The following is a 21,063-nucleotide window of genomic DNA, read 5'->3' as shown; positions in this document are numbered from 1 at the left end:
TTACTCTCTTCATCCTGAGAACCAGATTTCCTTAGGCCAGTGTCTCTAGTCTCTAATGGTACAATTGCAGTGCCCACCAGTTTAAACCATTCCTGTGAGCCAGAAGTTCTTATTTCAGGACTCCTAGGGCAGGCCAGCTCTTCACATTGTCACTGCCTCCATTCCAGACCTCCCAGCAGGGATGAGCTCTCCCTAGCCCAAGTACAAGGATGGCTCACAATTCCACCTCTCTTCTTCCCCTTACAATCCCAGAAGAAAGTGCAAAGTCCTGATTTTCCTAAGGATTTTTTATTGGTAGTCACCAGAAGAATAGAGTCAGAGCCCAACACACATTAGTTCAAAGATCTATGAATCCTGAGGTCATTTCTTTGCCTGATCATCCTCAGGCTCCATCTTCAATTTGGTTGACAGCCTCGTCAGTTCCCAGTGTTCTGCAGAATGTTGGGAGCAGGCTTCTCCACTGAGCCTTCAGGTTTGGGAGGTCATCACTGCAATTCCTCTGCAATATTACAATCTCCCTACATGAGACAGTCTCTCCTATGTGGCTTCCCCTTCTCTTCTACAGGAAAACTCTATGGAGAAGACAAGAACCCAACCCAACAGGTTCTAGCAGCTGACCTCTAGATGTACAAAGGATAACATTCACTGGCAAATAGGAAGACACCTAGATTTTGCTACTCTTTGCTTCTACTTTCCTTTCACAAATCATGGCTCTCCAGATGGTGGAGGAAGTCATTACCCTCCCTTCCTTTATTCTGTTTGTTATTGGCCTTTTGTTTCTTTAATCGCTACAGCAGAGATTGGAAGCACACGGAGTGAGAGGACCAGTGGGAGATATTATTTCACAGAGCTATGCAGAGCCACAAAGCTACACACAGAAACACTGAACCACAAGCCTAAGCATGATGCCCAGTTACACACAAAAACATTGGCTCAAAAGGCCAAACACAGAGTAGTACTCGGCAACAGCAGTGGTGGGAACTGTTGCCCTAGAAGCTGTGGAGGGTACGTGCAGAGGGAGCCTCTGGGGAGGCAGTGAGAGAGGATCCTGCTGTCTCATGCTTTAGGACCCATCCCCAACCACTGTTCTGCCCACCCTGGACTCCGCAGGGGGCTGGAGTCACAGCTGGAGTTGGCAGCAGGTGCTCCCCAATGCCTGGTCCCCCTGTTGGAAGAAAAAGGGACAGACAAGTTATTAGAAAGAGGGCTTTGTGTCCCAATTCCCTCTTGTCTGGATCTGATTGCCCAAGCCCAGACCATCTCTTAGAGGCCAAGACAGTCCTCAGGCCAAAGCAACCACCTTTAGGCATTCCCCTTACCCCACCTTCCTTTATACACTGACTATTGTGAAGAATGTGTGGCCCCAATAGCCTGAAAACGTACCTCTCAGAAATGTTTTGTCTCCTCCCACTGAGTGGAGCAGATGGTAGAGTTCAGCTTTTGGGAGCCAAGAGGACCCAGGTGAAGAGCCACTCACCCTGCCTGGGGAGGGAGCCAGCTGTCCCTTCCTCTCCAGCATTTTTAGCTTTGAGCCCACAGCATCAACCTGGGCCATGACTCCTTCCAGGACAGTCTCCAGCTGCAGAACTCGCCGTGTGAGCCTGTGCAGGATTGGAGAGAGACCGAGAATGTGTTTGGGGGACCAAGTGTCTACAAGGGGAGGGGGACAGAATGGTGTGTATCTGGATGGGAGCAAGGAAGGTAAGATCTAGCCTTTAGGGAGAATTGAAGGGGGATAGAAGTCCTTCCAGGGCTAGGACAAGGGATTCAAAAATTATGAAAAGAAGCTCGAGGAAGGATATTTAAACATAGCCCTGGGCCCCTGGCTGCACTTACGTGTAGAATTCTTCTCCTGAAACCCAGCCATCTGCTCCAGTAGCCTCTGGATCCGACTTGCCTGGTGGATTTTTCATAATGGATTGGCCCAGGTTCTCAATCTCAGCATTGAGGGCCACCTGATCAGGAAGTCGGAGAGGAGAAGATGACTCTGGGAAGCCATCAGCTGTGGATCTAATAGGTTCTCGGGAACAGGCCTTGGACACTAGTTCTTGCTCTCAAACTCTGGGATGAGAGCAGTGGTGCTAAACACAAAGCTGGCCCAACCGCAGAGAGGTAATCACCTCCCGGAGAAACAAAACGGAAGGCCTTCTTGAGGCCTTGATGAACGAGGTGTTCACTAGAGGCCAACTCAGCTTGGGATAGGACAGACAATACCAGAATTCCTTGCACTGTCTCTCCTGCCCTTGACTTTTTGGTCTACACTACATAGGGATGAAGCAGGCATAGCAGGGGCAGCTAAGGATCAGAGTTTGAAAATCCAAAGGAGAAGGAGTTGTCACGGATTCTTGAGCAATTGGTCCTTTCTCCCCTAAAGACTGTTTTAGAGCAATGGTTCTCTATCTTAGCTGTACATTGGAATCACCTGGGGAGTTTTAAAAAGTACTGATTTCTGGTCCCCAAATCCCCCCACCCTAGACATTCTGGTCTAGAGGGTGTGCCCTGAGTATGAGGATTTGTAAAAGCTCCCAGGTATTCTAATGTGCAGCAATATGAGAACCACTATTCTAGAGAGCTCTTTCCTGCCCATCTGTTAGAGGGTTTCCAGTTTGGGTTCATGTTCTGGGCACGTTGATGGGGGGCAGGGTGAGCAATTTCCTTATACTACCTCTCCACCAACCAGCTGGGCTCACCCTCTGCTCTTCCAGGTCCTGTCGCATTTGTTCCTGCGCCTTCTTCTCTAGGACACGATTCCCATCTTGGTCAAATCTGGTGAAGGCGGCTGTGAGCTCAGTGATCTCATGCTCTGCATGCCCCAGTCTGAGGAGAACAGGATGATGAAATACCTTCTGAAATGCTGTGTCTGTGATGTCTTGATTATGGACTCCCTACTCTTTTAGCCAGACTCTGGCAAGAGTCTCATTCTCTGGGGAAGAAGGAGACCACATAGAAGAGCCAGGATCTCTAGGATCTAGCAATTTTACCCCCAAGAAACCACTTGAATCTATTTCTTTCATCTCTGTTTCCTGCTACTAGGTTCGGCCCATGTGATCTCCTGCAGGGGTTAGTGCAAAATCTCTTTGCCTCTAAATAACCTGCCCCCAGCCCCTCTGCTTGCCTTTTACTCCCTCCCTGAAATCCATTTTCAATAATGCAACTAGAGTAATTAATCTTTCTAAAGTGCAGGTCTAAATATACAATATCCCTTCTCTGCTTAAAATGCTTCCTGGGTACCCTGTTCTTTGGATAGAGTAATAGTGTTTGAGGCTATTCCCACCATGGCCCATGCTTATTTCTATGACCAGATCTCCTGCTATGTCCCATCTTTCATTGGATACCTCAGCAATGATCAACTACTTATTACTCGGTGTTTGGCATGCAGCTGGTATTTACAATATATTTCTTCAGTGTTTGTTAATATGTTTAATTGGGAAGCTGGAAGAGAATGGCCAAGGAAATAGACCAGCCTTTGGGGGGAGCAAAGAAGAAGATCAGAATTTTGTGGGAGTGAGGGCTTACACAAAGATCAGGGAATTGTATTACATTAGTCCTAGGAGAAACAAGGTCCAGAACATTATAAAACATGGTCTGTTGGGTACCGTCCTGCCTGGTTTCAGAAGCTGTAACCCCCCATGGCTAAGGCTGAGTAAAAAGACCTTGGGACCATAAGCCACTAAGGAGACAAAGCTTATCCTCCTGGCAGGGGCACAACCTCTGCCCCCTTTACTTCACCCTGTTTGGCCCTGGGTGGATGACTGGTTAGCCAATGACGGGTAAGACTCCTCAAGGGAGGGACAACCTAAGACAGGCACAATCGTGAAGGGGCCATCAGGGAAGGACTTAGGGGACTATAGAAAAGCGGTAATGGACCATCACCCCGTGGCTTTCCAAGGGCCTGAGTCCTCATTCTATCTTTAAAAAGTCTCCCAATCTCTTGACTGCCTTACTTAAGCCTGAAACAATGCTGGAGGTGGATGTGGCCCTGTGCTGGAATGGGTGGTCCCTGGGGGCAATCAGGCTTAAGAGAGAATGCATAAAATCCTGTGAAACCTGCTTTGCTAAGAATGCCCTCAATTTAAATGATAAGAGTCCAAGCATAAAATGAGTTTGTTTCCCAAAGTTTTATGGCCCTTTAGCTGTCTGACCCTGATTCAGAATAAACCCTCATAGTTCTTTGAATGTTATCTATTGTTTGATCATTACTGCTTGACAATGACTAATAAACTTTATGTATATGCCCTGTATTCCTATGCAAATTAAACCCAATAAAAGTCCATTGAGGAACAGGCTCAAGGCCCTTCTCCTTTAAGAGTTTGGCTACCTTTCCTCCCCAAGCAGATCATGTCTTGGTAGACTTATTCTCACCTGTGGGGGAGCAAAGGGGGGACTCTGCAGGCGCAGCACCCCCCCACACACACACACACAGTGGTCAGAGACGTTTAAACCACAGGCATGATTCTGAAAGACAGGATCAGAGACCTATAGGTGAAGGTCAAAGGCCTATTAGCCAAGGTCAGAGGTCCATAGGCTAAGATCAGAGGCTTAGAAGCAAAGGATGTATGTATGGTTGAAGATCAAGGACTTATAGACTAAAGTCAGAGAAATTTGGATCTCTGCTCACTCCCTTAAGGTGTTGGTAAAATCCTCAAACTGGATCTCCTGCTCCCCACCCTGCAGGACCTTCTGCACATCCGAAACCTGTTCCTTCCTGAGATGCAGCCTCAGTAGGGTCTTGTTGTAGCCCTGGAAGGGGAAAGGAAACAGGCACAAGTTCCCAGAGTGTCCTCATCATCCCTTGCCCCCACCTCCACCCACAGGATGCCAGGCTTCCAGGGATAAATTGAAGGCACACAGGGACACAGGCCCCTGTGCTAGTCAAGAACAGACCAGGACACAGAGCCTTGAACCTGGGCCCTGATGTACATATGCAGCTTAAGGAGATTGAGTAGTTACCTGTTTTAGGAGGTCAGAAATCTGTAGGCCATCCTTCTGTCCAGCCAACTCCTCTTTGACCTCTGAATATGTGTCATTGATGATGGCAAGGAACATGTTCTAGAGGATAAAGCGGGGATGTGGGTTCTCACCCCCAGATCCACAGCACTGAACCCACTGATTCTATTAATGTTCTAGACACATGTTCTAAAGGGGTCAAAGCTTTCAAGCCCAGCTCTGCAGCCCACTAACCCCTACACCTCAGGGTCCCTTGAGCCCCCACCTTTCAGCACAGTTCTGTCAGTGATGGACCATGCTTACTCATCAACCTGGTCCTCACTTATTTGCTGTAGTAACCTGATCAGAAAAATACCCCAACATATGCTGCAGACCCCCTTCATATAAGGGCCCACCAAGCACTGAAGCCAGAAACTTTTTCAATGTGTTAATATAATTGTGCTCTCTCTTAATCATCTATCCCTAATCTGTATCTATATCCCCATTCATTAATCAAATAAAGAAACCTGCTACTTTGTTAACAAAAATGAAACCCTGTTCTCTCATGGTTGTCAGGAAGAGAGAATAAATACAAGGCAGTGGTGGTAAAAATGGCCATCGATCCCCAGAGGAAGGGGAAGTTTGGAGAACAGACTTAGAAGCTTCCAGGGACAGCCACTTTTTTCATGAGGCATTTTTCTCTCCCTTTCCACCCTTGGAGGAGAGGGGTTTGATGTTAGTGAGGGAGCCTGCAGATTCCCTTACACTGTGCAAAATACTTGACTGTGCTGACCACACTGACCGACCACATTAGCTGGCTCTCAGAAGACCCACCCCTCCCTCCATGCACTCCCCATCCTTGATTTGAGAAACCCATTGTAATCCTGAATGAAGAACAGGGTGGGGATGTAAAAAATCCACTCTGAAGGTCCTCTACATCTCTCCCCTCAGGTTCCAAATCCCCACCTCTCAGAAGGACCCTTACCAGGAGCACGAAGAAGACGAAAAAGACGTAGGTGACAAAGTAGGCAGGTCCCAGGATGCGGTTGGCATCGTCGATAGCGTTGTAGTCGAAGTCCCCGAGGATGATCCGGAACTGAGTGAAACTGAGAGACCGGGGACTGGGCTTCACCCAGAGCCTAACCCTAACCCTGACCCCAACCCACACCATCATCCCACTTTCTTAACTACTTTTTTATGGACTCAGAAGACCCCTCACTGCACCTCCAGCCCATCTGATAGAGACAGAGCAAGATGCACAGATACTTGAGCACACACATCAGGGCCTCCGAAGACTCTCATGCAGATGCTTTAAGCACAGATGTGCCCATACAAATGTACCCCGAGGATACCTACACCCATGGAGCTGGAGGGTAGGGGGCCAGGGAGGAGTGAAGGGGACAGGACACACACATGCACTTGATGAAAGTGCTAAAGTTTTCCACTTGGGTCCCAAAAAGCAGGTAGCCAAGCTGGGCATAGGCGAAAAAAACGATGAAGAACATGACAGCGAAGCCCAGGATGTCCTTGGCACAGCGGGCCAGCGTGGAGGAGAGCTGAGTCATGGTTTTGTTGAAGCTGATGTACTTGAATATCTGGCAGGACCATGTCGAATCAGGCAATTAAGGAAGAAAACAGAAAAGCTTTAAATAGTCCACTCCAGGCTATGGAGGCCCCAGACAAACCAGACAAGGGAAATGAGACAAGTTTTGAGGAAGGGAGAATGAGAGCCCCGAGGTGAAGCTGGGAGTGAGGAATCCCAGAGTACCTTGATCCAGGCAAAGAACAGGTTGACGGCATTCATGTTGTTGTACTGTGTCTGCCAGAAGGCGAGGAACTCGAAGTCGGCATATGTGTTTGGCTGCTGCAGGAGCTTCCCCATCAGCCGATTCACCTCCAGGGTCCGGAATATGTGGAAGCCCACAGCCAAAATGGACAGCTGTCATCACAGGGGTTGAGGGGCCAGAGAAGTCAACGGGATCCCAAGGGAAGTTCAACAGTGAAGTCACAGGGGGAGGTAAGACAGGTGGGAAACAAAACGTCCTTAGCTGCTGAGTTGTTGACTATCTAGGTTCAGATGGAACTGGATGGGATTATTGGGGAGTGTCTTAAAGCCCAAGAGAAGGCTCTGGGCCCAGCGGTAAATACCTGGGACGTAAAGGGCCATAGAGAAAGAGAGCCAAGTAATTTTATTTCCCCCACCACTTCCCAGCCTTGGTCAAGAAATTAATGTGTCCTTTTAATGGGAAGGAGACAAAGATAAAGAGGCAGGATATTTTAATACAAGAGAAAAGGCAGGGACTTCAAAGGGATAGATACAGAGGAGGAACAGAGTATCAAGTACATAGAGAAAGGGGCAGAGCCTGGGTCACAGACTAGAGGGAGAAGGGATCTGGGAGACAAGGCTTTCCCAGTGCTGAGCCAGGGAAATATCAGCCTCTTGCTTAAAGAGCTGTTACACAGGGATTTGACCAGATGTCATAAGGTGGACTTGGGATTCCAAAAGGAATCGCTTGGAGCACCTATCAGGGTGCATTCCCCCACCTCCTCCAAATATGTGCCAAGTCCAAGATATCGGTTCCTCACCAAGATGACCACCAGGTCCAGAATGTTCCAGATGCTGCTGAGGTAGCGAAGTCGGTGGATGTGGAGCTCCAGGATCTCCTCCACCACATAGTAGAAGATGAAGATGCAGAAGATGATCTCACAGCCAACAATAAAGAAGTCCCAGTTGCTGACATAGCGAATCAGCTTAACCGTGCGGATTTGCCAGGATGGGATGGCACCTCCTGTAGCTGGAAACTCCACCACCAGTCTGTGGGAGGAGGGGCAGATGTTTGCTGGGGCCTGGGCTGGGACACTTCCTCCTGTTCCTACCTCTCCCCATCCCCACCACAGGGTAGATGTTTAGGAAAGGGTCTCACTCAGAGGAGAAGGGAACCAAGAACCACGGATGGAGGGATGCAATAGGGAAAGGGGACCCACCTCAGAACACAGAAAAGATTGATGTTGGCATTGTAGACTGAGAAGTCGATGAAAACCACCCGAGTGCCCCTGTCTAGCCACAGGGCCTCCTGAAGTTCCTGGAGTGCCTCTGCACTGCCCTGTCGGGATCCCGGAAGGTCCAGGTAGTAGCCACCTCCACTGTAGCTTGTGAGCTGGCCCCAGTGAGAGGAGCCCCCCAGCTCATCCTGTGAGTGGTATGTCCACCTGCCAAGGAAGAAGCCTTCTTAGCAGAGGTCTGAACAACCTAAAGCTGATCTCCCAAGGCAATAGCAATACTTCATGATTATCTGGGCTTTACAGTTTCACATGTATTATATATACATATCACATATATGTATATTTCATACATATTATTTTGTTTGATGCTAATAATTGTTTGAGAACTAAGGATAAACATTATCCACATTTTGCAAGTGAGGAAACCAAGACTCAGAGATATCTGAGATTCTCCAGCTTGTTAGTGGCCAAACTGAAACTCAAATGTAAATCTCCTCGTATTTCATGATGTCAGCCAAGACTATGGATGGCAAGGCCAAGCCCCACTTTTGACCCCAGCCAGAGTAGCCCCCATAAGGGAAGCACCTGGTCCATACAACCCAGAAAAGACCCTTTCTGCTCTGGAGGCTGTGCACCGGGCTGCGCTGCCCCATCACTGTTCTGATCACAAACTTTCTGCCCTGGGCCCTTTTTTCTTCCCCTTCTTTCCTATCCTAGCCATCCCTTTCCCCTTTCTTCCCTAATGTCATTCACACTCCATCCCTTGCTTCTCTCCCTATCAGTCCCAAGGGTTAGACTTCCAACCATGAATCATGGCAGTGTCGATGCTTTATCAGTTCTCCCTGCCCCAAGGGACTGCTGGAAAATGCTTTCTCCGGCAGGACCACCAGCGCAGGCCAGACAGGCCTGTGGCCTGTGTGTGAAAAGGAGTCCCGAGGCCATGGCTCTGTCTGCTAATGTACCTTCTCTGTTCCTGAATGACCCAGACCATCACCCCACTGCCCCTGAGCACTCCTAAGACTATCCTCCACTTCTCCCTAAGGCTCTGTGGAAGTGGTTTCCAAACCTTGGGATGGTGTCAGGCCAGAGGGGCAAACTCCGTAACTTCCCCGGGGGATTCACTCACGCTGTGCCATTGAGGGGCCCAAAGGGGAGCTGCTCCTCCTTGTCTGGAGAGTAGATGTCATAGCAGCTCAGAATGTCCTCACGGAAGTCCTCGTGCACCACACAGGAGTCATTGCGGACCCTCAGCTGCCGCAGCCGTGGAACCCCCAGCAGCATGTTCTCATAGTAGATGAAGGAATGGGAGCCGTGGCCCAGGCTCTGATTGTTGTACCATTTGGTCCAATACAGACTGTCCAATAGTGGGCCCTGGGCAAACTAGACCACAAGCAGGACTGGGCCTGACCCGGCCTCATCGACCCCTATCCCTAGAATGACCTTTTCCTTTCCTCCCTGGCCACCCTCCCCAGCTTGTCTCCAGGTTGTTTCTGTTGGACTCCTCAGCTGGCTCATGAACCTTGACCAGATCTTGACCTACTCTTTATTTAAAATGGATTTAGTTCCACCTTACCCCTGACTTCCAATACTGGTCTAACTGCTGGCTTGACACTCCAGTCATCATCCTGGCCTATCACCTACCTCCACCTCAACTCTGGTGTGACCCATTAATTCTTTCCTGACCCTTTAACTCAGCCTGATCCTGGAATGACCTGGTCTCTGGATATGGCCTGATCCACTGCCCAACATCCCTGAACCCTGGCCTGTGGTCTCATTATTCAGGCCATTGAGAAGGACAGGGGAGGGGTAGCGGTGACCTCATACTCACGTTCCAGAAGTCCGCCATGCTGCTGATGGCCCGGAAGGAGACTCTGGTATCTGATGAGGTATGTAAGAAGAGCTCAGACATCACTTTGGTGTAGTAATAGGCACTGGAGCTTGTCATTCCGTAGGTCACTAGAAACCAACCCAAGAGGCTGTGTCTTGCTCATTGTTCCCATCTCCATTCTCCAGGGGGAAAAAGCCTCAGGAAATCCCATTGCCCTGGGGCTAGAGATGCTATCTAGATGGGAGCCCAGAGGACCTACCCCCTAGAGTTGACTGGGGAGGCTGACAGTGGCATTGGGGAAACCAGGGACTACATTAAGGAAGAGTTGTGGCTACAAGGTCTCCTCCTTTCCTCCCAACTCACCTCAGAAAGATTGAACTCCACTCAGTAATTGTCTCTTGACATTGTCATTCTGAAAATTCACTTTTGTCTTCCTGAACCAGCTTAACTTCCTAGTTCTCACTCCCCGGAGCCAAGAAATGTTCACCTTCTGCATCAGGTAGTGCTTCCTTTTATTTGTCTTATATTTATGCCCTTGGAAAGTGCCTCCAAATTCTAGAGCACCCCGAGGCCCTGACCACAGACCTTACAGCAGAGATGTGGCCTCCTGGATCCTGGAGCCAGTGACGCTACAGTCACAGGAGTAGGAGGTAAGCATGGTACCTCTGTCCCGGTGCATCCTGATGGGCACAGTTGTCTCCTGAGAGAGGAACTCAAAGCATCCCCAGATCAAAGAGGACCTGACCTTTGCCCTGAAGAACTAGATCTCCCTCAACCATCTTAAGACAGACACCCAGAGTCTAAAGTAGGCCTCTCTCAAGGGAAGGTATAAATTCTCTCGTTCAAAGGGAGAATTTGAAGATTATAAGCCATTTATTTTATAGATTGTCCCTCAATTTAGATTCGTCTGATGTTTCCTTGTGTTTCAGTCCAGGTTATGCATTTTGGTGAGGAATATCAAAGGCACTAACATCTAACATTAATTTTGATTCCTGTTAAGGCAGGGTCTTCCAGCTTTCTTCAGTGTAAAATTATCATTTGTTCTCTTTGTGATTAATACATATGTTGTGGGAAGATACTTTGAAACTATGTAAATGTCCTGTTACTCACCAACCTTCAACCTACTAGTTTTAGCATCTGTTGATGACTTTTGCCTTACGGGAGTCAAGTTGGTATTTGCTCATTTCATCATCCCCTCTGCACTTATTAGTTGGCAGTCTCTTCACGGGGGCGGGGGGTCCCTTATTCCTCATTTACATGTTCACTTATGTATGTCAGTATAAACTCATGGATTCGTTTCTTCTGTAGTTTATAATTTGCTAGTATTATGATTTGTTACTAAATATTTTCGCTAGGTCGTGAAAACCGAAGAAAGACTAGAGAGTTGTTGTAGATTAAAAGAGATTAAAAAGCATGAAAAATAAATGCAATATGTACACTTAGGATTATATCCTAGACCATATTTTTTTTCTTTTGCTATAAAAACTATTAGTGGAATAATTGGTGAAATTGTAACAATGTCTTCCCAGTAGATGATAGTACTGAATCAGTGATAATTTTTTGACTTTGATAAAAGGATGTTCTTGTTTTCAGAAAATACACATTAAAGTATAGGAGTAAAGGGGCATTTTGTCTGCAATTTACTCACAAACAGTTGTATGCGTGTGTAGATCGAGAGAGAGAATGAAAAAGGAAAAGCAAGCATGGTAAAACATTCATATTTGGGAAATCTGGGTGAAGGTGTACAAGAATTCTTTGTATTGCTCTTGCAACTTCTCTGTAAGTCTGGAATCCCATCAGAAAAAGTTTAAGCACAGTTTGTTTGGCCTCTTACGAGCAATTCCCTTGAAGAATTTTTCTTCTCAAACCTTAGGCTATATTTTTTCCCACCACCCCATCTGGAAAGGGCATGACTTGGAGGAAAAGGGGCCACTGGGGCCTCGCGTTAGACACAAGCCACATCATACTTCTCCAAGGGGAAATCAGCAAAGAAGAAAGCTTGTTCCTCCAATTTCCTCATTCCAGTCAATGAAGTCCAACAAACGACTTTACTTCTCTTTAATCCAAATTTGTGGTTTCCTACCCTAAGTATTGGGAAGACTCAGATTCAACATGTCTGGTTCTGGAAAATGGGCCAGGAAACAAATCTCTGTCTGCTAAGAGCCCATTTTATTACACAGTTAGAGGTGATGGTCGTGATCTGACCTTTCCAAATGACGTAAGCTGATTACATTGTTGCATTTCTGGGTGGCCACTAGGTGGTACTCATTGCTATAGCTTTTTCTCTTCTCTAATTCCCCAAATCTGCTACTGCTCAGAATTAACATTGCTCTGAACCTGCTGTCAACCCTTTATGGAGGCATAACATCTCTGATTATTAGCCAAGACATAAAGGCTATGTGTCATGAGCAAAATGGTTTCACCTGGCCAAATGCCCACTGATACACAGAAGACCTATTGCATGCTTGACATACCCATTTTATTTAATCCTACAACAACCCTGTGTGTAAGATGCTACTATTATTATTCCATTTTCCGGCCTCAGAGAACTGAACTTCCTGAGCACTCGTGGTTTTGATTACGGAACAGACCCTTCACAAACATCCACCTCACTTCTGAGAGTGTCAGCAAAGGACTAAAGAGTGCATGGAGGGGGTTCCTGAAATGGGCAGCGGCTGGCCTTCCTGGGTCCTTCCTTCAAGATCCAGTGAAGGAGTGGAATTGCTCTTTGTGTTTCAAAATGTGAGACTAGACCAGAGAATGGGTGGGAGCTGGAAGAAGTTAGAATCTGAGTCAGCATATCAGATGTCTGTGTGTCTGTATACTTCTACCTTTTGTATGTATGGAGGGCCGCTCCAGGAAATGCCCAGACCCTGGACAATGACTGCATGGGTTGCTCTGAGGGGAACTCAGAGATCAGGTGATGATGTCACCATCCAACACAGAGCATCTGCTTTTTTTTCTCCTCTTGGACAGAAATTAAGTTCTCCTAGACACACCAAAGCATGCCTTTTAATCTTGGCCTCACATCATATTGACAGTTACTGAATAACAACAATTTTTTAGTATTTATTAATACTTACGATTCACCAGGCTTCGCATACATTGCCTCCCATAATCCTGAGGGGGAAAAAGCTCTCATAAAGTAGGAACTGCTATTTGCATTTTGTGCAGATAACTGAGATCCAGAATGTTACTAAATAACATGTCCAAAGATCATACAGCAGCAAGTAAAGTTGATTTCAAACTCAGGTCCTCCTTACTCCAAAGACTGAATTTAGCCACCTCTCTCCATTACATCAGTGTATCACTCTGAGTAGGGACTCTGACTCTCCTTCAAAAAAATCAGTCTGAATGGTCAGGAGCATGCAAGTTTACAAGATGTTTTTGTAAGAAAACTCTACTTGGGCCTTGGCTGGTGTGGCTCAGTGGATTGAGCACCAGCCTGTGAACCAAAGGGTCATCAGTTCAATTCCTAGTCAGGGCACATACCTGGATTGTGGGCCAGGTCCCCAGTAGGGGGCACACAAGAGGCAACCACACATTGATGTTTCTCTCCCTCTCTTTCTCCCTTCCTTCCCTTCTAAGAATAAATAAATAAAATCTTTAAAAAAAAGAAAACTCTACTTGAAGAATTTAATATCTGAATGGCAACAGCACTTGGTAAATTCAGAAAGTCACCATCTTAAAGAAGTTTCAATTTGTTCATTCTGGATGTAAATGGATACTTGTATAGAAATCTGTATCGAGAATCATATTCAGACACAGATGAGTCACAAAGGAGGAAAAAACATCACATGCACAAAAGTGGTACCTGGATTATTTATAACATCAAAAAATTGCAAATAGCCTAAATGTCCTACAGAGAGGCAATGGTTAAGTGAATGACGATATCATTGAGCCACTTAATGGACTATGATACAGTCTCTGAAATGGTAATAAAAACAATGCAAACTTGTTTCAACACTATCATTACAATTAAGTATTTTTTCAAATACTAAGAATGTAAAACCTTGAAGGAAAAAATGAACTTTTTAATGAAGGAGTATTATAATAAGTAGATTTTATTTCTCTTCATTCCCATGGAGTTCAATTAATTCTACAGTAATAATATAAAAGTAATAAAATCATTTAAAAAATCTTTCTACCTATTTGTTTCCAAGTTACAGGCTGACATTTCCAGGGGCTGGGTGCTGTACTGCACTTTGTCACTGCCCCCCTAAGACCCTCTCTTGGCCAACCCCCAGCTTTATTCAAGGTGTCACACCCCCGTGGATCATCTCAGGTACGTTGCTAGAAGCTGGCTCCAACCTGGCTCAACTAATCCACAAACGCCCCTCCCTTGACACCATTACAAGCTCAGGGATGAGCATATATGTAACCCATTTCAGACCAAGGAGTCATGAAGAGAGATTTCTGGAACCTTTTAGGATCTTTTCTCTCAGATATGAAACCAGAGGAGAGGGGGCACAGGGATAACGGGGAAAGAAGGGGAAGGGTTGTCGAGGAACATGTATAAAAGACCCATGGACAAAGCCTAAAGGGTGTAGGATTGAGGGTGGGAGGTGGGGGTGGGTGGAGCAGGGGAGAGTCAGGGGGCGAAAATGGAGACAACTGTACTTGAACAACATAGAAAAAAGAAAAGAAAAAAAGAAAGCCCCAGAGGATCAGCCTTAGGATGAAGGTGATAGTGCAGCTGGCAGAACCTGATAACAAACAGCTCGGTCTTTTGTGATGTCGCTAAGCCCCTGGACTGATCAGCCCTGAGCACTGCGCTCCTTGGGCTTCCGTTACCCTGGCCAGGAGTTCCGACCCTTTTCATCTCATGGCAATAAAATTACTAAAATGCTATGCCTTTGCAAAAAATAAATTTTTGGCCGGTCTGACAAAAATTTGGCTATAATTTTGATTCATTCTCAGTGGATGGCTATTGTTGTATTGGCTGTTGTCATTTCTTTTTTAATTTGACAATCTAAGGGAAAAGAGGTTGGTGCTTTTGATTAAATAGTCCAGTATTGCATGTTCTAAAAATTCTTGTGGTCACGGCACATCGGTTGAAAATCGCTGACCTAGAAAATAAATCCATTATTGTTTAAGCCACTTTTCACTGAATTTTACTTCATTGTAACACGGCTCTTAGTTATATGGAAGTCATGGCATTTTCAAAAAGATTGCATTATTTCTAAGGAAAATGGAGCTAAAAAAGCTTCTGCTACCGCCTGAACATCTCTAGAGGGCAGTGGATAACTTTAGTATGTGTGCCAAAGTCTACATTAATTAAAGTTATCACCCTATATTAAATTACCACCCTATAATTAACATTATCACCCTATATTAAAGGGAGCTTGGTGACCAAGCCAAATGATGATGATATAATATTGTAGGAACATCTCTACCATTAATTCTTCAAGGCTCTCCAAGCTTTATTTCTGGATAAAGCAGATCTCTAGGATATAATGAAATACATATTATAGAATATATATGTATATACATTTACATATTGCAGCTAGGTATGTATATATGTGTTAATAAACTTTTGTATCCCTACTCCTAAAAATTTCCCCTATAGAATGAGGATTAATATGGATTGTAAGGGAGGCAGATATAAGAAACAGTCAAAAGAAAAATAGCTTCAATTTTTTGACTTTGCTTTCACCCATTATGATACTTCATGTCTCTCACATAAAATCCAAGAAGGCCAGTTCTTCCTGGAGTTAGCATCTCCTTATGAGCGAGGCTGCTTTTTCTCTCTCAAGAAGGAGACATGTGTGACCTGCGTTCTCTTCTTTGTTTTGGCTGCCAGAAGCCTCAGGCTTTTGTTCTCATTGGCGGTACTTTTGTTTATCTTAAGTTTTCTAGTATAATTTATCTTCCTCCACTATCTTTTCCACCTTCTTTTACTGTGTCTTTTTATTCTGGTTTAATGGGCTATATTTTACTGCACTTGTGCTTTTTTAAGTAAATTGGCTCAGGTCCTTGTACATAGGTGGGGCACAAATATATCGTTATTAAAGAAGTACGACTATAATAGTTATTATTAATCCTCATCATCATGGGCTTGGATAGTTACTTGATGTTGGCCTTTCCAACGTTAAGTAATGATTGAATATTGTCCTCCTCTCTTTTGAACTGCCGGAGGGCCTTCCCAGATCAGAGCAATAACAAGAAGATTGCAGTTGTTTTGTGCGCCTCCTTTCCCAGGGGATGCAGGCCATCATATGCTACTGAGGCCTGTCCCTCTTCTTAATTACTATTTAATGGAACGTAGCAGTTCATTTCTACCAGCCCTGTCCTTAGGCAGGAGTGAGGTTTCTTCTCTCAACGAACTGACAAAGAGCCTTGAAAAGGTGGAGTGTTTCTGCCAGCAAGTGTGTAATTCCTTCACGTGTCTATGCCATTCCTCTGACGGAAACCCTGCCGTCCAGTTTTTTGCCATTCAGAAGCCAATTGCTCCTTCCTAAGCCTGACACGTCTGAGTAAAGGGATTGAGGATGCTTCATTAGAAACCGGGGGGTCTCTTTAACCCCCAACCCCAGCCCTGACAGCCATTCTGTGAATAGAACTTCCCCCGTTCCACCAGTCCTCCAAATGTTGAAGAGGGAGGGGGACGTTCCTTGGGCTTTACCAAGTCTATAAATGTAACGGCCTCTTCCTGAGCCCCTTTTATTGCCTGGTATGCTGAGAACCTTTCTCAAACATCTCTACCTATTTCTTGACACATGATCCAGTTTGGCTTTAGTCCTATAAATAATTTGGGGAGGAAGGGAAGTTCTAGAGGGATCTCTGCAGGACAATTCTACTTTCTAGTTAAATAAAATACAGTGCCCTGAAACAGTCCCTTCCTACATCTCTCTGACAGCCTCTGATAATGGTTTCGCAATAGCTTAGCTACACACTTTAATACCCACTCCTGGTGGAAAAGAATCAGGTCTCACCAGCTTCCCAGATGATTTTGTATCAGGGAAGTTATAAGCGACTTGATTTCTCTGAGTTCCATTAAGTTTTGCTGCTCCCGATCCAAACTATGGACAAAGTTTTTTATTCCTCTATCTGACACAGACTGCTGGTTATTCCTCAATACCTTTCCTCCTCTTTTTACAAAACAATGTAATTTTATTGGAGATTACATTTCTGCCCAACTAAAAATCACCTTACCTAGCCTCCCCTGCAGCTAGGTATAGTGGTGCCTTGAGTAAATTCTAGCCAATGAAATATGAGTGAAGTGATATGCTTCCACTTAGAACTTCTGGCTCATGTCCTTAAAAGGAAGGAATGTACTTTCCCTTCTCCTTTCCTCCTTCCTGCGAGCTGGTGTATGGATATAAGAGCAGGACCTGGAACATGAGATAGAAGCCATTTGTTGAAGGCAGCAAAACAATAAAGCAGAAGGAGCCTGATCGTGGAGCTCCTTGTTAGTTCAGGACTTATACCCAGACCTCAGATTGTTATGTTGAAAGAGAAATAAAGTTTTATCACTGTTATTCTGAATATCGCCATGATAGCAAGTAAATCATTATCCCAACTGAAGCATTTCACATGACTAAGTCTGTTATCAGATGGGTCATTTGCAAAAGGCACTTTTCTAAGAAAATTAAAGTAGGCATAGAGGGAAATAAAAGAGTCAACGCCAACAAACTGGTAACACACCGTTCCTCTCTCAAGCGAGGTCGAACCTAATCACAGAGCTCCTGGCTAAAACCTTGTAGTGGTCACACAGAACCCTTTTCTTTTTCTTTGTAGAAGTCCCCAGTTAAGAAATTCTTCGTTGTTGCTCTTCTTGACAGAAAGGCTGTGAGACAGTGGACTGTAGGGGAAAGAAGAGGGCAGGTGTAGGTGAGAAGAAAGCAAAGCGCCTGAGGCGGAGAAGGTAAGAAAGGTCATCCAGAAGGCCGGGGGCAAGTATCCTGGAAGAAGCATTGTTTCAGATTCTGGCCTTTGCAACAGCTGTCAGGCAGTCCCTTGCAGCTATTTTGACGGATGAGTCATTTCCCAAGAAGTGCACCAAGACGTCCTCCTACGCTGACTTTATGCCATCGGCCACTAACATCTCGGGAGAGACTCCTACACTGGTTTTGTTACCATCAAGGAACTCTTCAAGTCTTAGACAGTATTCACGTGACTTCGCACAACTTTCCTGTGTAAACTGCCCGACAGCTCCTCTCTAAAATTCATATATATGTTTATATGTGCCTAAAAATGGCTGAAATGATGCACACCGAAGTATGAACGGTGCTTAATAGCAGTGACCTTTAACATGCTCTAAATTATTTAGATTTTTTTTTAAAAAACAAGGACTATGTATTAGTTAAAATTGTAATTAAAGATATTCCCAGGGTTTGGGGGGAAGAGATAGAACGGTTTTCTAGTGGAATAAGGGGATATTCTCTTTTGTATTTTTCCCTCATACTTGACCTTTAAGACTGTGATGATGGCAAAGCCCTGATGCCTGCTGACTCCAGCTCCCGCCTCCTTCAGGCTCAGAGCCAATAATGTTAAAGCGAGCAAGCAAATGACAATGACTTTTGACCTCCTTACACTTGAATGGTTGTCTCCCTGACCATTCTGTCCCCCGCATCTTGCCGTGGTCCCAGAGCACCCCTCCATCACAGCATTTGTCAACGCCGCATGTCACCGGTTTAACGTGGCAGCCTCCTTTGCTCCCTGAAGGTTTTGTGTCTTATGTATTTCAGAGCCTCTAATAGTTGGCTTAGGGCCTGACACACAGTGGGACTTCATAAACGTTTGAATGAATAAATCTGAGAATACTCCGGAATCTTGTACTTCGTTTAAACCTTTTGTAATAAGTTCTTATCATCTCATCTGTCCTTTTCTTCCATGCTGTGAAATAATCTGATTTGACCAGATCACACTCATTCTCAAAGCCAGTGGTTCTCAAAACATTTTGTCCTCAGGACCCCTTTGTAACTCTTTTTTTTTTTTTATTGTTATTCATGTAACTCTTAAAAATACTAACGATAACAAACCCAATACATGTAAACATAGATAGCATTTTTATGAAATACAGCTGTATTTTCTAAAACAAAGCAAAACAAGTTAATGAGAAAAGTGGCATTATTTATATTTTTACAAGTCTTTTAATGTCTGGCTTAACAGAAGACAGCTAGATTTTCATATCTGCTTTAGCAATCTGTTGCGATATGTTGTTTTGGTTGAAGTGTATAAAGAAATAATGAGCCCTGGCTGGTGTGGCTCAGTGGATTGAGTGCCGGACTGCGAACCAAAGTGTCTCTGGTTTGACTCCCAGTCAGGGCACAGGCCTGGGCTGCGGGTCAGGTCCCTAGTCGGGGGACACTCGAGAGGCAACCACACATTGATATTTCTCTCCCTCTCTTTCTCCTTCCCTCTCCTCTCTAAAAATAAATAAATAAAATCTTAAAAAAGAAATGACGTGTCAAAATATGCACTTGTGTAAGGGAGAGCCTCACAAACACCCTAAAACATTATCAGGAGCTCCAGGGGCCCTTAGCACTTACCTTTGAGAACCATGCCCTATGCCTTATTTCTGGGACTAGAAACTCTTCCCAGTCCTGAGGATTCACCTGCATTTAAAACCCTAGCTTTCTACTCCCACCACCCAATCTCATAAAGAGATTGTTGTCAGTATTATCATAATCCCTTACCTTTTACCACATTTCATAGTGTTCATAGGGCATTTGCATACAATGTTTCCCAGTAGCCTGCCCAGCATGGCCTAATTGTTCCGCCCTCCCTGGGAGCAGTTTTCTATAATCATGAAGTTCAGGGTGCACATGATTCGCTCTGAGTCATCCAGCTGGCTAGAGGTGGAGTCAGCACTCAGACTCACACCTTACAAATAGGAGGAGCTGCATGTCCTTCCCTGGCCACTGACACTGGCAGTGCCCCAGCCTGGCCTGATCTCATCTACAAGAATCTAGACTATCAAAATTTCGTCAGCTAATGCAGCCTGTTCTTCGGGATTTGATCGAAGCGTAGTTCTTGGTAAAACTCTTTTTCTGATCCCAAGACTGAGCACTTAAATGTACCCCTGTAATCCTAGAGTCTAGTGACAGCCCCACGTGGGAGAAAACTAAACATCAGACTGTCACTTAGCATTGAACAATCCAGGCCCTGGGAATTCTGGGACACCAAGAAATTGTGCTACAGAAAATATAGGACAAGTGGTGTCGTTGTGGCCTTAATCCCTATTATTTTTTTTCAAATTCATTCAGTTTTATTAATGAAAATAATATTAAGTTCACGTATGGTCTAAATAAAGCATGAAAAATCCTGTGTGACTATTTGTCAAAATATACATTACAAATATTCAAGAATCGTTCCTGTTTTTCTGATATAAATACCTAATGGCTGTATCTTCTTTGTTCCAGAATGGACGCTAGTGATTTTACAAACACAGATGTAGAAGCATTTTATGTTCTTAGAAATGACTTGTCTGTACTTTCTCAGATATTTCTGATCACTCTTTTATTTCAACCATATCAGGTAATGTTCATCACTTTTACCTATGTCTACCATGAAGATCCATCAGGAATTTAATAAACTGCCACCATATTTTTCTTAAAAAGTAAATGGTAAAAGTAGCTAAAATTCATAGTATTCCACACATTACACTAATGCAAAAAGAAGCCCTTTGAGGTGACATGCGACAGTATAAGTCAACCACAGACAACATCTCCATTTAGATTTTCTTTACAGATTGTGCGCTGCAACCTCCTTCATCTTCCACGGGAAAGTAGATGTGAGGGCCACCCACCTAATATACACGAGCTCCCAGGTATTTAAGGAAGCAAACATCAACCCCATTATTTCAGACACATACTGGGAGTAAAAACATAGTAGCATTAGCTGATGATCAAGTGGAATCACATTAATATTTCCTTTTGAAAATATATCAAATATATCAGTATTAAATAGAATATACTGTAAGTAATTGTGCCTATGGTACCGTCCATTAAATCCCTATTATTGAGGTGGAGCTGGCTCAGATCACTTCACCCTGGTACTAAAGGTACTTTGTAACTCTCTGTGTCTGGATGGGCCACGGGTAACTAAGGATGCTAGGAAAGGCACGAAATCATCATCTCATGGCCATTCTTAATCTCTGGCAACCACTTCTAGAGGGTTAGTTTTTCTGACCCTTGATAAATGTTATCCAGATGCTTTCAAACAGATTTGTCTTCCAGTGGGTTACATTACATTTAATATTACATTTTAATATTTTTAAAATTTATACCTTGATGTGGAATGACAACTGATACTTATTGAAAGCCCACTGTATGCCAGGCACTGTACTAAGTACCATATTT

At 44.7% G+C, this 21,063-nt stretch overlaps 1 protein-coding gene across 6 annotated transcripts in view; it reads right to left on the bottom strand.

Annotated features, from left to right (window-relative positions):
• Window positions 1-282: 282 nt before the first annotated feature.
• Window positions 283-21,063, bottom strand: part of PKD2L1 (polycystin 2 like 1, transient receptor potential cation channel) — a 39,275-nt gene continuing 18,494 nt past the window's right edge. For 5 of the 6 annotated variants that reach the window (XM_053923570.1, XM_053923571.1, XM_053923569.1 and 2 more), the window contains 13 exons: window positions 9,758-9,885; window positions 9,056-9,309; window positions 7,912-8,136; window positions 7,513-7,741; window positions 6,695-6,865; window positions 6,340-6,521; window positions 5,912-6,032; window positions 4,951-5,049; window positions 4,619-4,740; window positions 2,691-2,817; window positions 1,837-1,955; window positions 1,384-1,601; window positions 283-1,165 (listed from right to left, as the gene is read on the bottom strand). In XM_053923570.1, the coding sequence (XP_053779545.1) occupies window positions 990-1,165; window positions 1,384-1,601; window positions 1,837-1,955; window positions 2,691-2,817; window positions 4,619-4,740; window positions 4,951-5,049; window positions 5,912-6,032; window positions 6,340-6,521; window positions 6,695-6,865; window positions 7,513-7,741; window positions 7,912-8,136; window positions 9,056-9,309; window positions 9,758-9,885 (2,171 nt within the window). In that variant the 3' untranslated portion in view covers window positions 283-989. The remainder of the gene's footprint in view (window positions 1,166-1,383; window positions 1,602-1,836; window positions 1,956-2,690; window positions 2,818-4,618; window positions 4,741-4,950; window positions 5,050-5,911; window positions 6,033-6,339; window positions 6,522-6,694; window positions 6,866-7,512; window positions 7,742-7,911; window positions 8,137-9,055; window positions 9,310-9,757; window positions 9,886-21,063) is intronic. The other variant, XM_053923573.1, reaches the window with a different exon arrangement.

This window comes from Desmodus rotundus, chromosome 4 (assembly GCF_022682495.2).
Source record: "Desmodus rotundus isolate HL8 chromosome 4, HLdesRot8A.1, whole genome shotgun sequence".
Lineage (NCBI taxonomy): Eukaryota > Metazoa > Chordata > Mammalia > Chiroptera > Phyllostomidae > Desmodus > Desmodus rotundus.
This window is presented reverse-complemented; position numbering and strand designations above follow the sequence as displayed.